Raw genomic sequence first — 21,842 nt, 5'->3', positions numbered from 1 at the left:
ACTGGCAATATTTGATGCCGTGTTAAAGATTTGACCACTATGAAAATATTCACCAATATTCACTAAAGTGCCATGATGCAATATGAAACAGGATAAGAACAGAACGCCCGAATTTCATTTGGACCCCACTTGGAACTGTTTAGAAGAAAATGATTTTTTCTGCCCAGTTTTGAAGAAAGATAAGCCCTTCTTTGATCCAAAGAAATGCTCTAGGTTTCACTCACCCCCTCCGTAGGTAGTAGCACACATGATGGAAGTTATCCATGCGATCTGGCTGTAGGATACCTTATACACGGCCTGAAGTTCTTTGAAATAGATGGTGAAAGCTTTTGGGAAGGAGTATGAAAATCCAACAGTGATGGAAGCTCCAAATACCACTGCCCATCCCCATCCGCCGTCGGGAGGGACGTAGGCAAGATCTGAGGTTAGAGGGGGAGACATGGCCGACTACGATTTCAGACAACACAGTGCTCCTCAAAAATCCTGCAAAATAAAGCAAAGACCCACAAATGATCGGTTTGGCATCTCTGCCCTATGGAACTTGTGAACTACAAGCAGTTAAACATTGTCAAATATTAACAATTTCCATCAATCCCTTTCCAGTCTCTGATTTTACCTTGAAATTTCCGATAGTGTTCAAGCACTAATTGCTATGTTTCTTTTAAAACATGAAATCACCTTTCTGTGATTAACTAGGTCCCTCTTCTGGCTGTATTTTAATAAAGCTGAATAGATTTCTCTTGTTAGGGATATGGATTGGGAGGGATCGATTCCAGGATCCAGACTAACACAACATTTCTCTCTCACTTGCTGCTTCAGCTGCGGGCATTAAAGGGATCTGAGCTCCTCTTCCCTTTGTCTCCCCTCCCCACACATATTTGAGCTTTGCCACTATGATCATCAAAACAGTAGGGCGCTAGACTTGGTGATCCATCTAGAGAGGTTTCCTCTTTGCCTCATTGCCCTTGCACTGTGAACTGCATGTCTTACATTCAACAGGATGTGAAACCTCAAACTGCTGGAGAGTTTCTGCCGACAGGGAACAGGCAGAAGCTTTTGGGCAAGCAAAGAGCTAACGTGAGATTTTGGCAAGGGGGCTGATGATGGGCTCTGAAAGGACTAGAGAGAGTAACAATGAACCTTGGAGGGTCACAACCCTCCGAGTTGTCTGGCAGCTCAGCGGGCCGTCACCTGGAGCAAAAAGAGTTTGAAGGAAAGGAGGGTGATTTTGGAAAGCAAGAGAAATCTGAGGGTGCATGGGATATGAATCCTTGAAATTTGGCAAATGCCATAAAATAAATACCCTTGAGTTTGGGGTCCAAACAATGAGGATTTCTTCCACTTTGGGAGCCTGGATGTTGGGTCATCATCCAAAAAGACTAGAGGTCTTATTTTTAAATCTGAGCAGATGGAAGGGTTTGGGATCTCTGAAATTGGGGGGTTGTGAAGTAATGATAATGAGTAGTGGACAAAAGTGTTTTTCCGGGCCAGTGGCAAAGAATGACACAGAATCATCAAGGAGGTTTACTAGAGGAAGGAAAGCAGCATCTCTCTGAAACCCAGCTCACTGCTCCAGTGCAGAGATTTACCATAAAGCTGCCCCAACCCCTGTGCCTGGCTTTCCCTTACAGAGTTACCCTTAAGGGTCTCTTGCCCTGAAAGCTGGGACCCAGCAGGGCTAGAGCTCAGAAGTAGGCAGGTTTAATGTGGAGAGGGGCAGAAAGAACACAAGGAAATATGGAAACTGAGGTGCCTTACCTGAAAAGTTGGGTTTGAGGGTTGCACTCCTTGAAGCTTTTGCTCTGAAGACAGCACAAAGCATAGACTGTCCCCCTGTTTAGGGTAAATGCTCCATTGTCTAGTTTTTAGATATGGGTGGAAAGGCTTGTGCTTTCAAGAAATCCCTGCTTAACAGAATCACTCCATTGCATAAGCAGCAGACAATGAGCCCCACGGTGCACCTGCTTCCCCAGCTCTTCATGAGCGATCAGCCTTTTCCAGCCACTGACTTGCACAGAACCTGCTGTAAACTGCTGACAACTTCTTGTAAAGTAAATGGAAGTCCCCCCTGCTTTGGGCAGCACTTTGTACGTGCCTGGTTCCTGCCAGGAGAGCGGATTAAGTCCAGGAGCAACATAGGCCAGAAGGGATATTGCATGAAATGGAAGTAAGAATTAAAAAAAAAAAACATCTCCAGAAGTCTTTGGGAAACCAAGCCATGCCCCTCCTTTCAAGATAAAGATGACAGGTAGATGGGAAAGGCAGGCTCCACAGAAATAATGGAAAGGTGATCATAATTTTCCTTGGGACAACCGCATGTTTTCCTGCCCTTTGTGTGTTGCAAACGCAAAACAGGAAGAAACATTTCAGTGGCTTTCTGGGGAGTGGATGAGAATGGTAATATTGATGTCTGCACTGGTAAGACTGGAAAGCAAGCTGGGATCAGTGAACTGGAAAGAAGGAAGAAGTTGGGGGATGCTTCTAAATATACATCAGAAGAAAGTGCCACAGAAAATGCAGTTATGTCAGTTTACATCAGCTGAGGATCCACCTCCGTATAAGAGAGGCAATAAAGTGACTCTCAGAATTCAAACTATAAACAGGAGAAAAAAGCTTTTCTTCTATTTTAGTTCTGATGCCTCACCTAAATTCAGGCATCAGAAAAGTGCTACATGTGCCCCATTTCTTATTATCTTTGCTGCAAGGCAAAATGAGAGACCATCATCAGAGTCATGAACATGCAGAGCCTACTCCGGCACACCTCAGACCCCCTGAACTCCCACAGAGCCATTGCCCAGTGGGTAACAAGAATGGGGTGTGTATCAGGTTCAGGTAGCCTTCCCCACCATAGGTTGCTTAATTGGCTAAGAGAAGATGCAAGGACTAGATGGGAAATAGCAGTCTGTCAGCAAAGATACCTTGATGTGTTATTGTGACTATAAAACATCCTAGGGCAAATGCCTGACAGAGGGATGTAGCATGGAGGAGGCCTCCTGGGTACCTGGTGTCTGGTGTCTCCTGCCATCACAGGCATTGCTTCACATCATTCCTTTCACAAACTGATCACGCTCCATTTAAAGATGAGTTCAATTTTTGTCCCCAACTCCTCTGCTTAGGAGGCTGCTACAGCATTTCAGCTTAGTTGTGGCCAGTCTTCACCCATTTGTTGTGATAACCCTGTTATAGCTGAAATAGCTTCTCCTCCCCCTTCTTCTTCCCCCTTTGCTTGGTGTTTAGCTCCCAGTGCATATTAGAAGGTGTGAAAGGGAACACGCCTTAGAATAATGAAAAGCAGTCTCAGTGTATTATTTTAAACAATGTAAGCAGATACAAGACCAAGATGAATCAGGTAACCCGGACACTACATGAAATTAATTTTTTTTTCAAGTTTTATACTGTGTGTGGCTATAAAGTCCGTGCATTTTTACTGTGCCTCCCCCTTCATCTTATGACATCAAGTCTGTTGTACAAATGCAAGTCAAGTTAGAATACCATGTAACTGAAGAACATCCCATTCCTGAATGCATCCTAAGTAGGCAAAATATTGTTACTGGCCCCCTTTTAAACAATAGGTAATTATTATTGAGTAATTATTATTATAGCCTTTAAATGTGAAGACATCTTGCTTCACATTTAAAGGCTACGGTAAAGTTATGCACATCGAAACACTCTAATACCCATCCTTATCCTTGCTGCCTTCCTGCAACTCACAAAAAGTAGTTCCAGATATTAAACATGCTGTCAAGAATTAATTAATTAGGAAGGCTCCAGTTTACAATGTAATGTATTAGGGCTGACCGTGACGCACCTCTCCAATTCCCACATTTATTATTTGCTCATTTTCTCATAGTATTTGCTCATTGAAATGCATTTTTTGTTAAACAGTTTTTCAGTAAAGGTATTTGAACAAATCCATCGTATTATGTGCTTAACTATCCAAATTTTTATTTATACACACGCTTGACTGAGATCTGCCCCCTCTGCAGTAGAGATGAGGCCCTCAGTCTCTTCATAGCGTGCACCCGGCACCCCCAAACATGGTCTGCAAATTACAACCAAGCAAACCACCAAGTAATGAAATCATTGATCCCCTTTCTCCCCCTACGATGAACAGGGTGTGCTGCTTCCTTACCAGGGAAGAGTTCCACGCTAGCCCCCGGAGTGGTCTTCGCTGTTGTGGCTCCTTCTGGTCACTGTCTGCTTGACTTGTAAAGATGAAGTTAACCTGTCTCCCTGTTCAGCTTCAGTGAAGACCAAAGGTCATGACGGGAGGCAAGGTTCAGACCCTCTGGTGCCTCCACAAACTGCAACCAAAACAACCATCAAATGGCAGGCGTGCAGATTCACTGACCCTTGACTAACAAGAACTTCTCTTTCTTCACCATCAGGGACAAGTGCCACGCAAACTCTTCCATTTGCTGCCCTCTGTTCAGTGGCTTCAGCAGTTGCTGGCTACCCTCTCCTCTCTGTTAACACCTCTGCGTTAGATTATTAGCCAAGAGCTCCTTCTCCTTCCCCCCCCCACCCTTTCCTATAAAGATTAATTTCCTCTCCAAGTTTTGCGTCTCTTGGATCCTTTCTTCCTGACCCAGCATGACTGAATTCACCCAGACCAGATCCCTTGGAATCAGCCTGTCAGCCTCATGTCAATCTTTTAGGCTGAAATTCACCCCTTTTCTAGAAGCTATACCACACTTAAGTCTCATGCAAACCCTACTTAGATGGCTTATTAGAAACGAAGAGGGACAGAAGTCTGGTGTTGCGTCTCTGCACAGGATGGAAATTCTCCCTTCAATGAAGGTTAGAGCAATACAAAGAGACGATGGAAATGTTTTATTCCTATAATGAGTGGGTTGAGTTGGACTCATGGAAGAGCGGTCAGCTAACCCAACACTGCATATAGCTGAACTTTAATAAGAATGATTGCATAGTACTTGTATGATAAACCCCCATTTGGGAGATTTGAGATATTCCCCAGTCATACTGATGATCCAGAACATGGCTGCAGGGGGTTGAGGCCCAAGAAACAGAACTGAGGGTAAGATAGGCTGATATAAGTTCATGGTCCAAGCTAAGCACAGTGAAACTGTTCTCAATGCAACTATTGCATCTGAGTTGGACACATGAGAAATTAAAAGCCTTATTTTGACTTAACTCTAATCCATCAGAGCTCCAGAAAGATTGATTGGTAAAGGTATTTAGCCACCTAGCTCCAAGTGAGTGGTAGGCAACTAAATACTTTATGCATCTGAATGTATGTCTCAGCAGCAGCAAAAACTCTACCTACATAATTGCTTTCCACTATTTGTCTTCCAGAGTTTAATAGTCTTTTTTAGAAGGGACCAGACTATCACAAAGGAAATGTAAAAGGGCTTCAAGTAGCTTAAGCCAAAATTTGACCTATTTTAAGAGCATAAATATTCTGGCAATGAGTGATTTCTATAGCTGTCCAAAATACATGAACATAATTTCTCTCTCTGGAGATTAAAGCCATTAAGCACCTTCTAATTTAGCTCCCACTTTTAATAAATTACTCTTGTTCTCTTCCCCCAACGGTTAGTGAAGGGGCTAAGTGCCAACTAATATTATTCCTATTATCATGGAAACAAACCTTGGGGTGATTTGAAGTCATTTTTTTATAGATATAAGAATGGCTTAACACAGGTAACAGCAGATGCAGATTGCCTGAATCCCAGCCCTGTGCCCTCCCTAACCAGCATTCAGGCAATAGCAACTTTCCTGGTAGGTCATAAAGCATAAAACTACCTGCTACTTCGTCATCTGCATGCGAGTAGGACTGGATGCCCAGTCCTCCTTAAAAATTGGCATTTGGCATAGAACATCTACACATTTTCGCTTCATATTAGACCAAAGTTGTAAACTCTCAAATGTCATCTATTTAAATAAAATTCCAACCACCCATTAAATAGTTTCTCCAGCAGCAGGTCTTCCTGCCTCTCAATTTCATGGCTTTTAGCAGTTGCGTGGGATTTTGTTTTATCATCTCAAAGTTGGATTTACAAGCCCTTTTGGACTGACAACCAATTAAAAGGGCAGGGGGTCAAGGTCTCAAAACCTGTCAGCATTTTATAGGATCAATCCCTAGAACATCATAGACTAGTCCCCAAAACATCACTTGATCAGCGCAGAGAATCTCAAATAAAAACATTTTGTCCTGGGCACCCTTTACTATAGTTGAAGAGATTGTGGTCACACTAGAACAAGAGTTCATAGGAGTCACTTCTCCCGAGGTTAAATCCTTTGAAAAATGTTTTTGTCTAAACAGTGACATTGTGAAAGGTGAAATTCCTTCAGACTTTTAGAATTAAGCAGCTTCTGTGCTGCTAGTCTTTGGCTGCCAAAAAGGTTGTTTCTTTTCTGCATGTATACCCTAGGTTTAGACCACCTTTGGCGCTGTGCTGTTCCAGGCTAGAGCCTTATAGTTTGAGCTAACTATGAAATCACATTTATTTTCATATAAATATTTGTACTATTATTCTAATAGGCATAGAGAGCACACTAAAAAAAGGGTGCGTCTTCTAGTGGCTGACCTATTACAGCCTCTTCTAGCGGCTCACCCATTCCCAACAGCCTTTTATCATCACTACATATACAGCTGCTTCTTGAGCTCAGTTGTTATCAAGGACATTATTCTTCTGCATCCAGAGGTCCCAAGTTCAAAATTGACTGACCATGCACGAAGAAAGTTATTAGATATATAGAATGTACACATGTACATGCATAAACTTGGTATGTGGATTGTTTGCACAAAGTTCATTAGAAGTAGAATGGTTTAAAACTATAAAAAGGGAGAAAAATAATTTTGAAAAAGTATTTATTTCCTTTTTTGGAAATTCACCATTTCAAAAAGGCTGATCAGTTCTATAAGTAATTGGAAAGAAAAAAAGGAGGGCAAAATGTATATGCTTCAAATTTCAATGAAGAGTTCAAATTTGAAACAAACACCGGAAATAATTCAACTGGTTCCAAATGTGAGTATTTCAAATGAGCTGTATTCATTAGTGTTGATGTGACATGTGGTGTGTTTTCCTCTTCTCTATTTATGGAAATGTACCTGAAAAGTCAGGGTTTTGAAGTAGTTATTTAATATTATTTATAAATAAAGTGCATTTTTCTTGTGAGTTTACTACACAATTAGCTCTTCACAGAAGCATTGCTGCCAGTGAGCAGCATTTGATAAAAGCTGCCATGACCAGGATACAAATGAAATCAAATTAGGATAAAAAAATTAAGAGGACATTTATTAAAAGCTTTTTACAGCAGTCATCCAGTTTTTATCCAATGTAACGCTACCTTGGGTGGTCCTCATTAATATTTATGGCACCACACAAGAACATTTTGTCTTTTAGCAGCTTACATTTCATGCATCTAACATGACAGTATAGAAACCATTCTTGGTTATGAGTGACCAGAATTAGATTTTGTCCCCTTTGTTTGATGGCAGGAAGGATAAAAGTGAGAGTTTGGGTCATCCAGATACTTCACGAACTCTTGAAAGATGGACATCAGCTATTTGCAGCCAACTATATGCACTGTTAGTGGTTGGCTGGAGTGGTTGGTGCTTACCAGGAAACTGAAGGTGGCTTGAAAAGCTTGGGGCTGGTTCTACGTGGGCCTGCCTGCCTAATTCAGGTGGTCACAATGTCCTGGCCTCAGGTGGGTCACTGGAAGTGAAGGCAAGCATTAAGAAAGAGGGCAATTTAAGTTCCATCACTGATCTATTCAGTTCTCTGCAAGACAAATGCAGATGGGGCCTGCCACTTCACTTACCTCCTCAATGCTGCTTCACTCATCTTTCAGCTTAGACATGAAAGAGAAGCATTCCTGGTTTTGGCAGAAAAATTCCTGCAGTAAATGCTACACTGCAGAGGGCAGAAGATAGTTTGCTTCCCCTTTCAAGACTGAGTCTTTTATGGCTGTGGTAAGTCTGTGAATGGAAAAAAAACATTAACACTGCTCAGCATGTGCTATCAGGGGGCTGCAAGGATGAAGAGGAAGGACACCGCAGACAGAGGAGGCAAAAAGAATAAATGATGCCAAGTGACCAAAACCCTCCGGAAGTCATGTAATGCTTAGGGACTTGGAACATATTGAACGGGTATCATACCTAGAAATGGTTTCATACAGCAGCTGCTGATGGCTATTCAGTCTTGATAGAGGGGGTTTAACACGCTGAACTGTAGATCAGAGCATAGGCCTGACAGCACAAGGTCATCCAAAATTGACCTCTTCACGCTGCCTGCCTAGGCAGTGAAAGACCCAGCCCATTAATGCTGAGTCAGAAGACATTCATTGACAGAGAAAATTGAGTTTGCAAGCATAGGAAGTGTGAAAATATTAAAAAAGTCAGAAAACCTGGAGAACATATTCTATAAGCAGTTAGTGAGAAATGTTTAACCAAAAGTTGCTGGCTGTGTGGCAAGAGGCTGTAATTATATTCAAAGATCCTGACAAGCCTTGAGTGGATGACTTTACCTCTCTTTGCCCCCCTTTCACCACTACTTCCCTAATTCATAGGGATGGTAACAGGTTCAATAAAAAGCAGCGCTTTTGTGTGATCCTTAATAGGAACTGCTGTCCGGAGTCTAAAGCACTATTTGACATGATATGAAGCAGTCCTGAAAAAGTGCTGGGACCTCTCAACCCTGAAAAAAATATTAAAGCCAGCTCTGTTTGTGCGAGTTAATGGGTGATTGGTTTGCGGGCTCTGTGTTTGGAGTAGGCATGGATGCAACAATGAAAGGAAGCCCCAGTGCTTTCCATCACAGTGGAATGTGAGACTTCCCCAAAGTGCAGTAGGCATTTGGGTTGTAGAGCAAAAGAGTTACTTGTCCCAAAAAAACCAGAGTCGCTGGGTGAATTTCCACTTGATAGCTCTACCTAATTCAGAAAAGACAGTATTAAAAATGGCTGGAGTCATTATATTTCAACAATAGGTTTATTTTAAGAAACGTAACATGACATTAAGTAAAAATGCAAAATTGTGCAATTATGGCAAAATGTTTAAAAATCCACACATTTGCCGTCATAGGACTACAGTACTTCTTACTAACATACCTGAGCACTGAATGTTGGATGCCATTTCTAAACAGCCTTAAGAAACAGGGAGCTCTTACATTTCTTGCAGAACACACACACACTACGTCTGATGCACCAGGATCACTTTTAGCTATTAAATCAGCAATAACATTTAGAATAAAACGGGGGTTAACAATTAAGTTTCTTCCAAAATAATTCTGATGAGATTTTTTGGGAGGAAGATTTCCACTTACTTGGTCCTTTATATTTTGTCAATTTAATAAAGGCAGAGCCTAACCCAGAGCAGAGGGATCACACAGGCAGAGAGAACGTACAGAGCTCTGTGTAATTACTAGTACCCTTGGTGCAGTGTTAATTAATTGTTCTCACATTGTGCAAACTGACTCTTAAAAGTCTGATTTTAAAGCACAGCTGACGAGGAATCTGACTTTCCAAAATTTTTAAAGCATTTAAGAAGTGGCAAAATATCACAGCTATGTTAGTTTCAACAAATTATTCATGCAAAAGATTCAACATAGTCTACTCCCTTGACAAGTTCCAGGTTTTAGCTTTTAAACACATTACTGTCTTAGATCACACCCTTAGTTTGAATGGTTAAACACAATGGAGATCCTCATATTTTAGTGCAGATAAACAAAATTAACAAACCTACTGCAGAATTAACCACAGCATATTGTACTTCTAGACATCACATGACCAGTCAATTGCTAACTCAGTTCTATTTCATATTTTCAAGTAATATATTGAAATTTGTTCTACTAAATAAATATAGAAGATTGTCAAAAAGCAGCAAGAAATCTTGTAAATATTCAACCAAGCTTTAAAAACAAGAAAATTTTACATAACACTTCGCAAAAAAGTTGGTTTTACACACTAATGCAACACTGTGAGGGAGGGTGCTTCAGAAAGCTTGCAGCTAGAGGTGTACAACAGCTCAAATAGAGCTAGCTACTCTAAAGAGAAGATTTAGAAAATAAAAGTAGTTGTACCAAAAAAAAAAAATGCTTATTGTTGGCTGTGGATAAAGTACTATCCTGAAAAATACTAAACATAACAAGAAACCACACACCTCAAGATTATTTAAAAATGCAATCTTAGCAAATGCTGTCAAACAAACTTTGTTTCAGGGAAATTCCAGCACCCACACCTAAAAAAAAGTTTGGTGAATCTCTGGAAGATGAGGTATGTAATGCAGAGAGGCATTTTTTTTTCTTTTAGTTTCACAGTTTCTTTAAATTTTTTTATTGTTAAATATTTTTGTGCAAGATTTAAGATTCAAAACCAGATGAATGTTTCCTTAAGTAAGGAAAACCCTATTGGGGGATAACTAGACCACACACTGAATCAATGTTCTCTTAGGCATGCCAGGGGATAAACTACTACTGAGCTACATATTTGGCTTATTGAAATATCAGCTCTTAAGCCAGATAATGGTAAGCATTTATAGCAAGGGCTGACCATTATTTTAATCTGAGAAATTAAATTTAGTTAAATATCTATCTAAGACGACAAACCACATGTAGTTGTGGAGAGAATAAGCTCTGTAACAAATTAAACCTGAAATATATAGTGATATGAGCTCTAGGATTAACCTTTTCCCTTTTATATCCAGTTTTCACTACTGACATAGAGGCTAAACTTTAAACCTAGTTACCCATTAAAAAAATAAGTTAGATGTTCCATACATAGAACAAATGTGATAATATTCTATACCTGCATCTAAGACTCCTTTAAACTATGGATATCTACTGTCAATTTTGTTTTAATAAACTGAATCACAAAGACAGCTCAGTAGTGCAAATTTTCACATTACAGGTCATAACAGAACAGTAAAAAGTGACTGGGAAGATTGGGCAGGGAGAAAAGAATGATCAAATTAACTCAGACTTCTCAGCATTATCAGAGCATGTGCAAACACTGCACATAGCTCTATACTTTACAAGAGGCAGAATGAGCTCTCCAAAAAGCCAAAAAGGTCATATCCTGTCATCACACTGCAAGACCTTCTACTGCAGTGAAAATGTAAGTAAAAAGAGGATGCACATTTGCAGGACAGGACTCCAAGAAGACTGTTTCCATTAACAGCAGGTTGTCTTAAAGAGCAGTGGAGAGTTAGCCCATTTCAGACATACAAGTATTAAAAATATACTAGCACCATCAACTTTGGGGTTAAAGTCCTTAAAGGGATGAACAATGCTTAAGCAATGTAAAAACCCTTTTCAAGCACTACATTTAATTGGCAGAGGATAGCTATTTTTATACCATAAGCTTGATTTTAACAAAAACCCACAGTTAGGAAAATGGTACAGTAATCCAAAACAGGTCTTCTGTTTTTTGGGCAGATGCTTTATGTTCTGCTTCCGACTTCAATATTTCTCTCAAACTATTGTAGTGCACAGACAACATTATGAACATTTTAATAGACTTCAAACCAGTACAAAAAAAAAGATAATAATGAATCAGGATCTAGTATTCCTCTCTCTCTCTTTTCTGTCAATCTAAAATAAAGACTTAGTGATATTGCCTCAGATTTTACCCGTATTGAAAAAAAAAAAAGTCACTTCAAAATAGCTTGGACATCCTTAGCTATTAATGCTAGATTTTCTTTCACTGTAGTGCATAGTTATCCTGGCTCTTCTATTTTTAGTTTGCCTTTATTACTATAACACCCCTCTAGAATGACATGATTAAGTGTTTACCAGAAAAAATGCTGATAATTGCACTTTGTAACCTCCTTTTCATTTCCCAGGAAAATATCAGCAAGTATGACACTTGAATGAATTCCCCCCCAGACTGCAACCTTTAAAGAGCACCCATCCCCATATACAAAAAAACTGTCTGTTTCAGCTCACATGAAATACTGACAGAATGTCTTTGTTTTCTTTTAAGACATGTTTTCTCTAGCATCAGATACCACTGAAATCACTAAGGCCTGTTACCAAATAAAATTAAAGAACTTTCTGAAGACACTGTGGATACAATTTAGCAACAACACATTCAAAATGCCGGCCTAAATCCCAGAGCCTATCTGGAGTCTCGTATACCTTCTGCCACTGGTCAGTAACCTCATCGTATTGATATAGTGAATTCTTCCTGCTGGTTCTGAAAACATGTTCTTCAACAGTGACTTGAGTAGCTCTGACAAACAAATGGAGTTTATTTTTGAGAAGCACAAGTTTAATGTATGGATTAATAGACTGATCACATGGGAAGTCTTTTTTTCGAGTCCACTTATTTTGTTCAATATCATAGGCCTCTACGGTAAACATACGCTGATGATTTCCACAGGTTCCAGCTATGTAGTAGATGGAGTCATGGTATACAGCTGCCAAGCCTTGGATTCTAGGCACAGTCATTGGGGTTAAAAAGCCCCAGTAATCTTTCTGAGGATCATAGCAGAGGAAAAATTCTCCTAAAAAGGAAAGAACCCAAAAAGTATAAGAATATTGAAGTTATAATTTTTTTATACACTGAACACAAATTCAAGTGGCTCCCAGACTAAAATCAGAACTTTTTTTCTGTTCTCTCCCTCTAGACATTTACATACATTGATCCCAAAACAGCAAACTTTATACCCAGTTTCTTAAGAATGTTAACAGCCTATAGAGCATAAATCCCTAAAGAGTTTCTCTCGAGGCTGAAATGGAGTGTTTGAAGGCTGCCAACACTGAAAGGCTTTATGTGCATCCCACCACTTTTAACCAATGCTTGAGAATCTGGGGGTCAAAACCTTTCAAGACTTTAAAGTGCTTGAAGCATTAATCTGGTTCCTTGATCTCTTGGTAAAATTAATACTAATGATCTACAGTTCTTAAATTGCTTGAAACCTGAGCAAGTAATTGTGTGAATTACACTACATACAGATTTGGAAACGGTATGTGGTGAGTGCTAGCAAAGAAACAGCTTCACAAATCACATGTTGATCCATTTAAAGACATTCCAAATGGATCCTTGTGTGAACCTGCTAATTCACTATTTTCATGGCTAAATAGTATGAAACTTTATATACTGACTACAGAGATTAGAATCTACAGAATAATGATGGCAGAAGTTCAGATGCATGGAAATAAGATGATGCTATTCTAAATAGGTAAGTATAACGTAGATTAAAAACAACCCGCCATCCCAACACTCCCACATATTTGGAAAGGCTACTTTTTCCCATGCACAAGAAGCTACTTCAAATTATACCTTTCATATATGTTTTAAGTACACTTGCCAAACCACATTACAGATAAGTACTCTTCTAGCCCAATTAAAACAAGGAATGAGGAAAGAAAGAAAGAATGGTAGGAGAGAACAAGAGGGGTGGAGTTTAGTTTAAAAGACGAGCAACTTGAGTAATTATTGCTTTCTCCACTATTAAATTTTGCTTCCATTTAACATCTCTTGATTAACATTTGTATTTCAGCTGGTGTTAAGAATAACATCAGGCCTCACACATGCTTCAGTTCTAAGGGGTCTTTTTTACTTGAGTGGGACAACTGTACATTTTTGACTAGCACACAGAACTACGTTGAAGAATCAGAGATGTGGGATTGAAAATTTTCCGTAAAGTTTTCCAGTGCTTTATTTTTCCGTGGGAAATTTTCCATTTCTAAAAATTCATTGTTTCATAAAATTCATTAGTAACAACGAATAGATGCCAATACAATATTAGGTAAGCTTGACAGTTTCAAATTTGTAATTAATGTTTTTCGGGTGATTAGCCCTAGGAAGTGTGAGAGAGAGTACATATATGTTTTACCGATTTGTAAAGAGGACGGTAAATATACTCACATAATAATCCAATCCAAAAATCAAGTTATGAATTCACCTAATTGGCTGTGCAGGTCAAATCAAAATCGAAGCACAGCATATCATGCACAGTTCTTTGGGTGTGCTAAAATTAGTGTGTCAACAGTTTTCAGTGCCTTCACTTTTCTTAAATTTAAAAAAAAGTGTAAGGGAAGTACATGCTATCGTGCACTGTCTTTACATTTTTACAAGTATTCCAATAAAAATTATTTCTACATAAGGCTTTGAATTTGTTTAAATATAACATTTAAACCATATTAAGTGTGCTGTATTTAATTTCTTCCCTAATCAAATATTTCAGTTCAAATACTTGCGGCTATCAGGACATAAAATTTACATGGCGGTACTTTTTTAGTTTTGTTTACTAAATATAAGTCAAATAAACACGCTAAATCAGATCACGTTCTATTTAGGGCAATGGAAAATTTTCCAATTCAAAGTTTTCCAGAAAACCCACATCTCTGGAAAGAATTACAGCAAATACTGCGGTGCTTCTTTCCATCTAATAAAAATTGAAGACTAAAATTCTTTACATTAATATTTCAATGAGACGCAAGCATATTCCTCTACTCATGAGATTCTGCAGAGAAAACAATATTTTCATAATGCAAAGCACTGGGGGCTAGATACATTTCCTTATTTGTGCAATTACTAAGTTCATCCATAAAACAAACTAAAACCTCAACTGTTACAGGTGCATTTATGCCTCCTGTAAACTAAAAAAGCAACATTCTGATCATGAAGTTTATAGACATGTGGTCCATTTGACCATAAAACTTCTATAGTGAATTTTCTCAATGGATTATTTTCAGGTAGAGTTAAGTATGGCAGACTGCATTACAAGCTTTTAACAAGATGCTTGCAATGTTTAAGTAGCTTAATGAAACAAAATATAATGGGATGAATGTTTTAACTACATCGAATCTACTACTGACGCTTCTTTCAATATGACACTGTGAAATAGTCATTTAACTTAAACCAAGTAAAAAGCAGACATATTTAGAGATTTTGCTGATAGTCAAGAACCACTTCAAACTACACGTATTTCTCTATAAAGTGAGTAAGGAACACCAAAACTAGCAAAGGAAATACAAGAGGGGAAAGCAGATCTCACAAGAGTCTAACACTTCCATTGTGGGGTGTAAGTGCATAGTGAGAGAGGGAGCATCGCACTGTTTCCTTGCATGCCTACCATGGTTTCCTCCAAGTTCTTCCATGTGCCTGTCCCCTACAAGTTAGAAACAACCGCCAGCAGAGGGCCCATTGATAACAGGGCCTTTACAGGTGCTTCTAGATCTGTCAAATTTCTCTACCTATGCCAAGCCATTTCAAGGCCCACCTGTTGGTGTTTTCCTAAAAAAAGAATGATTTGTCCTTTAACCCTTTACCCACTAGCATTTAATTTGTAGACTAGTTGAGTAACTTTTATTTGGCTATCCCCATAATACACAATATCCAGACTAAGATACCAGAAGGGAAAATACAACAGATTTTTGCTTATCTAAATCCTGCTTATATAAACACTCAGATTAAATGAACTCCCAGCTTGGTCACTAGAATTACACAAAAAGCAAATACTTGTGCTTCTTATACTAGATTCTGTCGTTACATTGCAATTTGTTTTCTGGACTGCCGTGGCATGCTTCTTTTTTTACATTCCACTTCCTTTTTTTAGTGCTATTGTATATTATAGATGTCTTACATATCTGGACATGTCACATACATAAACAGGGGATGGTCCCACTAGGTTCTAATAAGGAGGATCTACTATGTACTTTTCCTCCACGGAAATGTAGAGCTATACACTATATCTTTCTTAATATATCTACATGCTTATTCCAGTCATCATCATCTATTCTGGTGCAATAGTCTCTCTGGTAGAGATATCAATATTAATCCCAAATCTCTGTTTGAGCTAGATCGCATGGGAATTGAGATGCAGGACATGGATATATTCATAGTGGAAACTGAGCATTCATTTTATGTGAAAAGGAAGTAAAAGAAAGAAAAATGAACAGTGCAGGAAAATCTTTAGTCTAACTTGCTGACTCAAAGGAACAGAAATAGCCAGTTTTGGAAGGAGTCATTATCCACCACTTAATTTTACCAGTTAGCAAGTTGGGGGAAAAGAATGATTTAAAAAAGAAGAATGTTTTGCAAACAAGCCCTTGTTCAACAGACAAAATTTAGCTTAATTAAAATTTGTAACAGTTAAAACGTTTGGGTAAGATGATGACATTTTAGCCAACAGACTTTACATCAATATTCTACTATTATTTTTCTCTGAGGAAGTGAAGCAAGACTGATTTTTGTGTGAATCTGCAAAGCAGAAATTAGTGACAAGGTCTCATAGTATTAAGCCTGAAAAAAAATGTTGGCATATAAGCCAAGGGAAAATGTATGCTTATCTTTAAGTTCTAGAAGGATTTAGTTCATACACATGACCTCCTCTTTTCAAAATGGATTCACGTTGTGGCACATAAAAACACATTTGCCTAGAGATACATTTTGAAATAACACTATATATACATTTTATGTGGTTTCTTCTCCATTGCCCCCACTAGGTTTCTCTTTTTCAATCCCTAAATAAAGAAAGAAATGAGAACTTTCTATGGTGTTCAAGGGAATGGAGATACTGGGACTGGAAACCTCCCTTTCCTATTGAAAACACAGTATCACTTACACTGCTAAGGCACCTTACCCTGTAAAACATAGATGTTATCTTTATACTCCACAGCGCTATGAAACTCCATTGCTACAGGCATTGGACAGACAGCTGTCCAACAGTTCTCTCTGCTGTCATAACATTCCACAGACTTTAGTGAGTTTCGCCCATCTCCTTCATAAACACAACCACCTATTGCATACAGTTTACCACAGCAATGAACCAACTTGCAGCCTATTCTGGCTCGCAACAAAGGAGGTTTAGGTATCCATCTATTGCCAGAGTGATCATACATCCAAAAGTCACTCTCTGCTCTGTGGTCTATGGAGATCTCACTGCTGCTTGGCCTGTAACCCCCTGCAATGTAAATATCATTATCAGGTGACACAAGAATTCCAACCTCCCTCAGGTCATTTGGTGGTTTGCATAGTTTAAACACTCTCCCTGTGACCGAATCTAAACAAGGCACTGTTTGCTTCTTTCCTGAGTGTTTGTGGGCAGCATCAAAGCATATGATCATTTCAGATGCAGTCATTCCAAGCCGTTGCGTGTAGCCATTGGCACTAGGTTGTCCCTTTTGTACACAGCTTTTGGCTATAGCCTGTGCAAACATGGGAGGGATTTTCTCTAAAAATGTCTCGTCCAACAGAGGCATACGGATGCATTTGGCAAATATTTCTGGAAGGTGCACTTCTCTTTTATTTCGCTCATGTTCAAACCACCTTATAATGCTGTCATAAACATGCTCTTCTTTGTCTACATTTAAGTCATCACTGTCCAGTATACTTATCAGTTGGTCTTTTCTCAGCTGGAGAAACTCTTGCTCTTTGGTGACACTCAGAAACTTTTTACGAATGTAGTCTTGTGATCTGTGTTTGAGTTCTTGATGACCATAATGATCAGCAAAGATAAACACTCCAATAGAGTTTTGTGGGTCCAAATGACTTATCATATATTTAGCACACTGATCTTGTATGGAAGGGATCTGGAAGATACTAGCTGCAGTGAACAAAGCTTGAACATTGGCCTCTGTCAGCATTACTCTCGAGGTATATGCATAGTTCAGTACTAAATGCATCGACTCTGCTTCAACGCCAACTATACGAACTTCTTTCTGTGTACTCTCTGTAAGGCCACTAGTGAACATAGATCTGCAAAAGAAAGATTTGGCAGTTTATTTTCAAATCCCTTTCAGCTACAGGTCTAAAAAAAGTCAGACAATATTATACTTAATCATGACATGCATGTCATACTAACAGGGCACTTATAATCTTCGCTGATACTGTAATAGAGAGACAAGAATTTCTTAGGGTGATCTCTTTTATTAGACCAGCTATGTAGTTGGGATAAAGTTAGACAAGCTTTCAAATGCAGGACAGTTTTCATCTGGATTCCTGTGATCAGAGACATGATAAAGACTGTCTCGCATTTGAAAGCTTGTCAAACAGTCTAAGCAATTTTTGCCTTTAGCATAATTTCCAGACCATCATTGCTACAATATCACTTGTATACTACTGGACATTAGAGTGTCATGGTCAGCTACCTACCGTACAGTTGTACTCTTAATAACTCAAAAATAGTACACTGGCATTCCATATTTAACGCTCACTAATGAACCTATATCAAGCCTGCTCAAATTTCATATAGGTAGACTCTCTCCCCCACCCCTGAAATTGCCAATATGCATGCTCAACATGGAATCTCAATATCAGATGTACTGCAAGGTACTATGCTAAAATGTGCAATCTAAAAAGGAAATCAGTTTTGAATTACGATAGATAAAGATATGCCTGATGTCGGGGTTTCTCAGTACAGCTTTTTTAACTATGTGAAAGTGAGATCATACTCAAGGCAAATTTGATTAAATAAGCAGGTGCTGCTAATTCTGCTGCTTACTAAATCTGTAATGTCATCATCATCAGTTACAGGAAATAAAACTGCAGATGGATATAAGAAGTTTTAATTACTCAAAAATGACAGCAAATTACTTCTATTGCTTAATACTTTAATTATAATTCAATAACTACTAGCACAGGGAACTCCATATTTGTACCTGAAATAAGGACTGATTGCAGCAAGAACATTCCTATGACAGGAGAATGTTTTCCCATGATCCACCTCCACTACAATATCTGTCAACTGTCCTTCATCATACATTGTTTTAAGTTGTTGAAGAATACTGCAAGCGTGGAAGGGGTCCATTCCACTGCTGACTGTGTTTGAAGAGGGAATTCCATTCAGGGTTTGTGAAAATTTACTTGGTTCTATAAACAGAAAACCAAAACAAACTTATTATATTGAAAAAAGCAAATACAACAGACCACACAATCAAGACTATATGCATATTTATGTACCTCCTCCCATTTTCAAAAGTGATTAATGATGATTAAACACCATTTTTTTTAGTTTCACAATCTACTATGACAATATAGAAAAACTACAAATTGGTTTTAAAAGGAAACAACTACACAATAAGTGTTGCGCTTGCTTATATATAACCTGTCACTCAGGTGTCCTGATCTGTACGGACTCGTATGAAAGTATTACTAACCCATTTACAGAAAAGCAACACAAGACAGGTCTTAGGCCTAAGTTCTGCACACTTTTATGAATGAGCTTAACTTCGCAGTCAGCTGGCTAAAAAAAAGAATTGCTGGCTACACATTTTCACAAATGAATACAAAAATTACATATTGCTAAAATACAGCTCATAATGTCAATAACAATCATACAAGTAATAGCATACAAATAGGTTCACACAAAATATATAGTTACTTTATAATTGTATTTACATCAGAAACCAAGCTCTGTTTACCACTTAAATCATTGTTCCAGTGTGAAAGGACACTACTTCTATTGTGAAAAAAAATGAGGAAAAGCTGTATACATTGAAACAACATGTGACAAGTGCTTAATCAACTAAGCCCACAGTGAAAATTGAGCAATGTTTCAAGTGCAACAACCTGTTTCATTAGGAAACAAGTTTTCTACTCCACAACAAAAGAAACTCAACAGGAAAAATGAAGTGTTAAAAGCTGCAAGTCAGGTATTGCTGCTGACTGCACAGAAAATGTCCATAATGTATGCAGGGCTAAACAAAAAAGGGATGTGATGAATGGGGAGATTTAAATCCTGTCTCATGGCTCTGTGCAGCAGCGACAATTTCCCTTATTCGCAATTCAGGCCTTGCGCCCACCCAGAGCCCCAAGGAAATCAATAGGACTCTCCTGTGCCCATGATTGTTAGGCATGGGGCCTAACAGTTTCAATATCTCACTGAACCACTCCTAGGAAAATCTTACAGAATCCAGGTCCCTTTTCAAAACAGGAACATTATAAGTGTTGCCCTTAAAACTGACTTCCCACAACAAATACACCAGACATGACGACTCCCATATCCTGAACTGGAGTACGCAGCCCTCAATACAGCAGGCCACCTGGGCTTGAAGGCTGTCAAGAACAACACTGACACGTTCTCCTCGGAAGCTCCGCTTCCTGCAGCCCCTTCACAGCATCAGGTAAAGCCGCTGCTTACGAAAGCTTATGCATCTATGATTGGATTAGTCTTTTTTGGGGAAAGCCTTCCCTGCCTTGTACGCAACCATTAAACAGCAAGTTCCAACTCCTTAACTTCAACTCTCACCCCTTCCCTGTACCTCTGGCAGGGCCTGCAGACCCAATTCAAACTCTGGGGGATGCAAGACAAACGCACTTCCTCCCTGCATGCCTCAGAAGAGGCTATATATCTACGTTTCCACTCCTAGACACTCGGCACTGCCTAAGTCAGTAGTTTTCAACCTTGTTAGATTTGAGACACAAAATGCCAAGTCTAGTTTTCACTCGTCTTTTTTTTTTTTTACGTTAGAGAACAGTAATGGAGCAATTCTTCCATTGCACAGATCTCAGAAAGGCCACAACGGGGCAAAATGTTTTGAAACACTCTTTGAAATCTCTGGGTTTATGCTGCGAATCATGTTTGTGCACCCAACAGTGCTAAAATTGCCCGGCACCCGTGAGAGGGTCTCAAGGCACCCCAGGTGAGAACCAGTGGATTTGAATGAGCAGGTGGGGGGGTGACAAGACCCCAATCGAAAACCACCAGTGTAGGATCGAATAACTTTTCTGATGATTAGTGATACGGAGGAGCTGCCGTATGAGGAGACACTACAGAGGCCGGCTGATTCAGTTTAGGAAAGAGACACTCAAAGTGGGGGCAGATAAGGATTTACAAAACACTAAATAGCGAACAGAGAGTCAACGGGGATTTATTATTTACTGCCGATCTCTGTCAAGACGAGAACCAGGCGTCGCATAACGAAACCAGTAAGCAGTACGTTTAAAACCAACAAAAGGAAGCTCTTTCACGCAGCGCATCGTTCAAGTGTTACATTAAGTCTTGCGCTGTCAGGGCGGGCGGCGGTTTTACAAAGAGTTGAGATCGCAGATTTGCATGGGAGGGTTTGGGCAGGGCCCAGCTCGCCTCAGGCAGGGGTTGGACTAGATGTGACCTCCGCGGGTCCCGTCCGGCCCCACGTCTCTCTTTTCTCGACGGGCGGCACCAGATGTGGTGGAAACTGACAGCTTGGGTTGACTCAAAAAGGGAATGGGGCGATTGCGGGAGGAAAGGGGCCGCTGCCCCGACCCCGAGCATCCGAGACCTCCAGTGCAAGCAGGACGGAGGGACTGGGGAGGGGGCAGGAGGGAGGCGGGGGTGCGAAAAGAGACAACCCGGGGCAGTCGCAGCTTGGGAGCTGGAGTCGAGGGAAGCATCGGGAACGCCCCCCCCCAAAATGGGGACCCCCCCCACCCCCAACTGGCTTCGCAGGCCTTCCCCTTCACCCACACAGCCCTGAACCACATCAACGCCCCCCTGCCCATCTTCCCATCCCCCTGTGGCCCCCTCACACTGCCTCCCCTGCCCCTCCCCCTACATCACCTCACCTGCCCTTCCCCCTCTCCCCTCACTTCACCACCCCGCGTGATCTCACCTCCCCTCCCCCACCCCCCGCCCGACCAACCGCCCGACTGACCGACCTCCCAGCGCGGCCATGCTCGGTGCTGTCGGCGGCAGGGGGAGGAGGGGGCCGGCGCGCGAGGAGATGTCAGCGGCGCGGCTTGCCCTGGGCCTGCGCCTCTGGGCGGCCCGGATCCTGCGGCGGGGCCGAGCGCCGCCCCGCGCCTGCCAGCCCGCGCCGCGCCCATTGGCCCGGCCGCCGCGCGGGGCACGCCGGGAGCTGCAGTGTGCGCGGGGCATGGTGGGTGTGGTAGTTCCGAGGGGAGGGGAGGGGAGGGGAGGGCGCGCGGGGGGTGCTGGGAGGTGT

The 21,842-nt window shown here is 40.4% G+C and overlaps 2 protein-coding genes across 3 annotated transcripts in view; both read right to left on the bottom strand.

Annotated features, from left to right (window-relative positions):
- The window catches only part of LOC102560835 (monocarboxylate transporter 2), a 50,942-nt gene extending 46,613 nt beyond the window's left edge, over positions 1–4,329 (bottom strand). The window contains exons 1-2 of one of the 2 annotated variants that reach the window (XM_019499770.2): positions 4,133–4,329; positions 225–483 (exon numbers count right to left, since the gene is read on the bottom strand). In XM_019499770.2, the coding sequence (XP_019355315.1) occupies positions 225–441 (217 nt within the window). In that variant the 5' untranslated portion in view covers positions 442–483; positions 4,133–4,329. Of the gene's footprint in view, positions 1–224; positions 484–4,132 lie in introns of those variants that run through there. The other variant, XM_019499771.2, reaches the window with a different exon arrangement.
- Positions 4,330–8,940: 4,611 nt separating this feature from the next.
- KBTBD8 (kelch repeat and BTB domain containing 8) lies at positions 8,941–21,702 on the bottom strand. The gene is made up of 4 exons (XM_059716170.1): positions 21,556–21,702; positions 18,576–18,786; positions 16,559–17,673; positions 8,941–12,472 (listed from the first exon to the last, which is right to left on the bottom strand). Exons 1-4 carry the CDS (start codon positions 21,569–21,571, stop codon positions 12,009–12,011), a joined length of 1,806 nt encoding a protein of 601 aa, XP_059572153.1. The 5' UTR covers positions 21,572–21,702; the 3' UTR covers positions 8,941–12,008.
- Positions 21,703–21,842: the final 140 nt, after the last annotated feature.

This window comes from Alligator mississippiensis, chromosome 12 (genome assembly GCF_030867095.1).
Source record: "Alligator mississippiensis isolate rAllMis1 chromosome 12, rAllMis1, whole genome shotgun sequence".
NCBI classification, from domain to species: Eukaryota; Metazoa; Chordata; order Crocodylia; family Alligatoridae; genus Alligator; species Alligator mississippiensis.
Note: the sequence above shows the minus strand (reverse complement) of the source record. Positions and strands in the feature narration are given on the sequence as shown.

What these genes read in the sequence shown, in the direction of transcription:
- KBTBD8 (XM_059716170.1), bottom strand. An exon ending in GCAATCAGTCCTTATTTCAG is followed by an intron (nt 17,674 to 18,575) that starts GTACAAATATGG and finishes TTTCTTTTGCAG; the next exon opens with ATCTATGTTCACTAGTGGCC. An exon ending in TAACATCTATGTTTTACAGG is followed by an intron (nt 12,473 to 16,558) that starts GTAAGGTGCCTT and finishes TTTCCTTTTTAG; the next exon opens with GAGAATTTTTCCTCTGCTAT.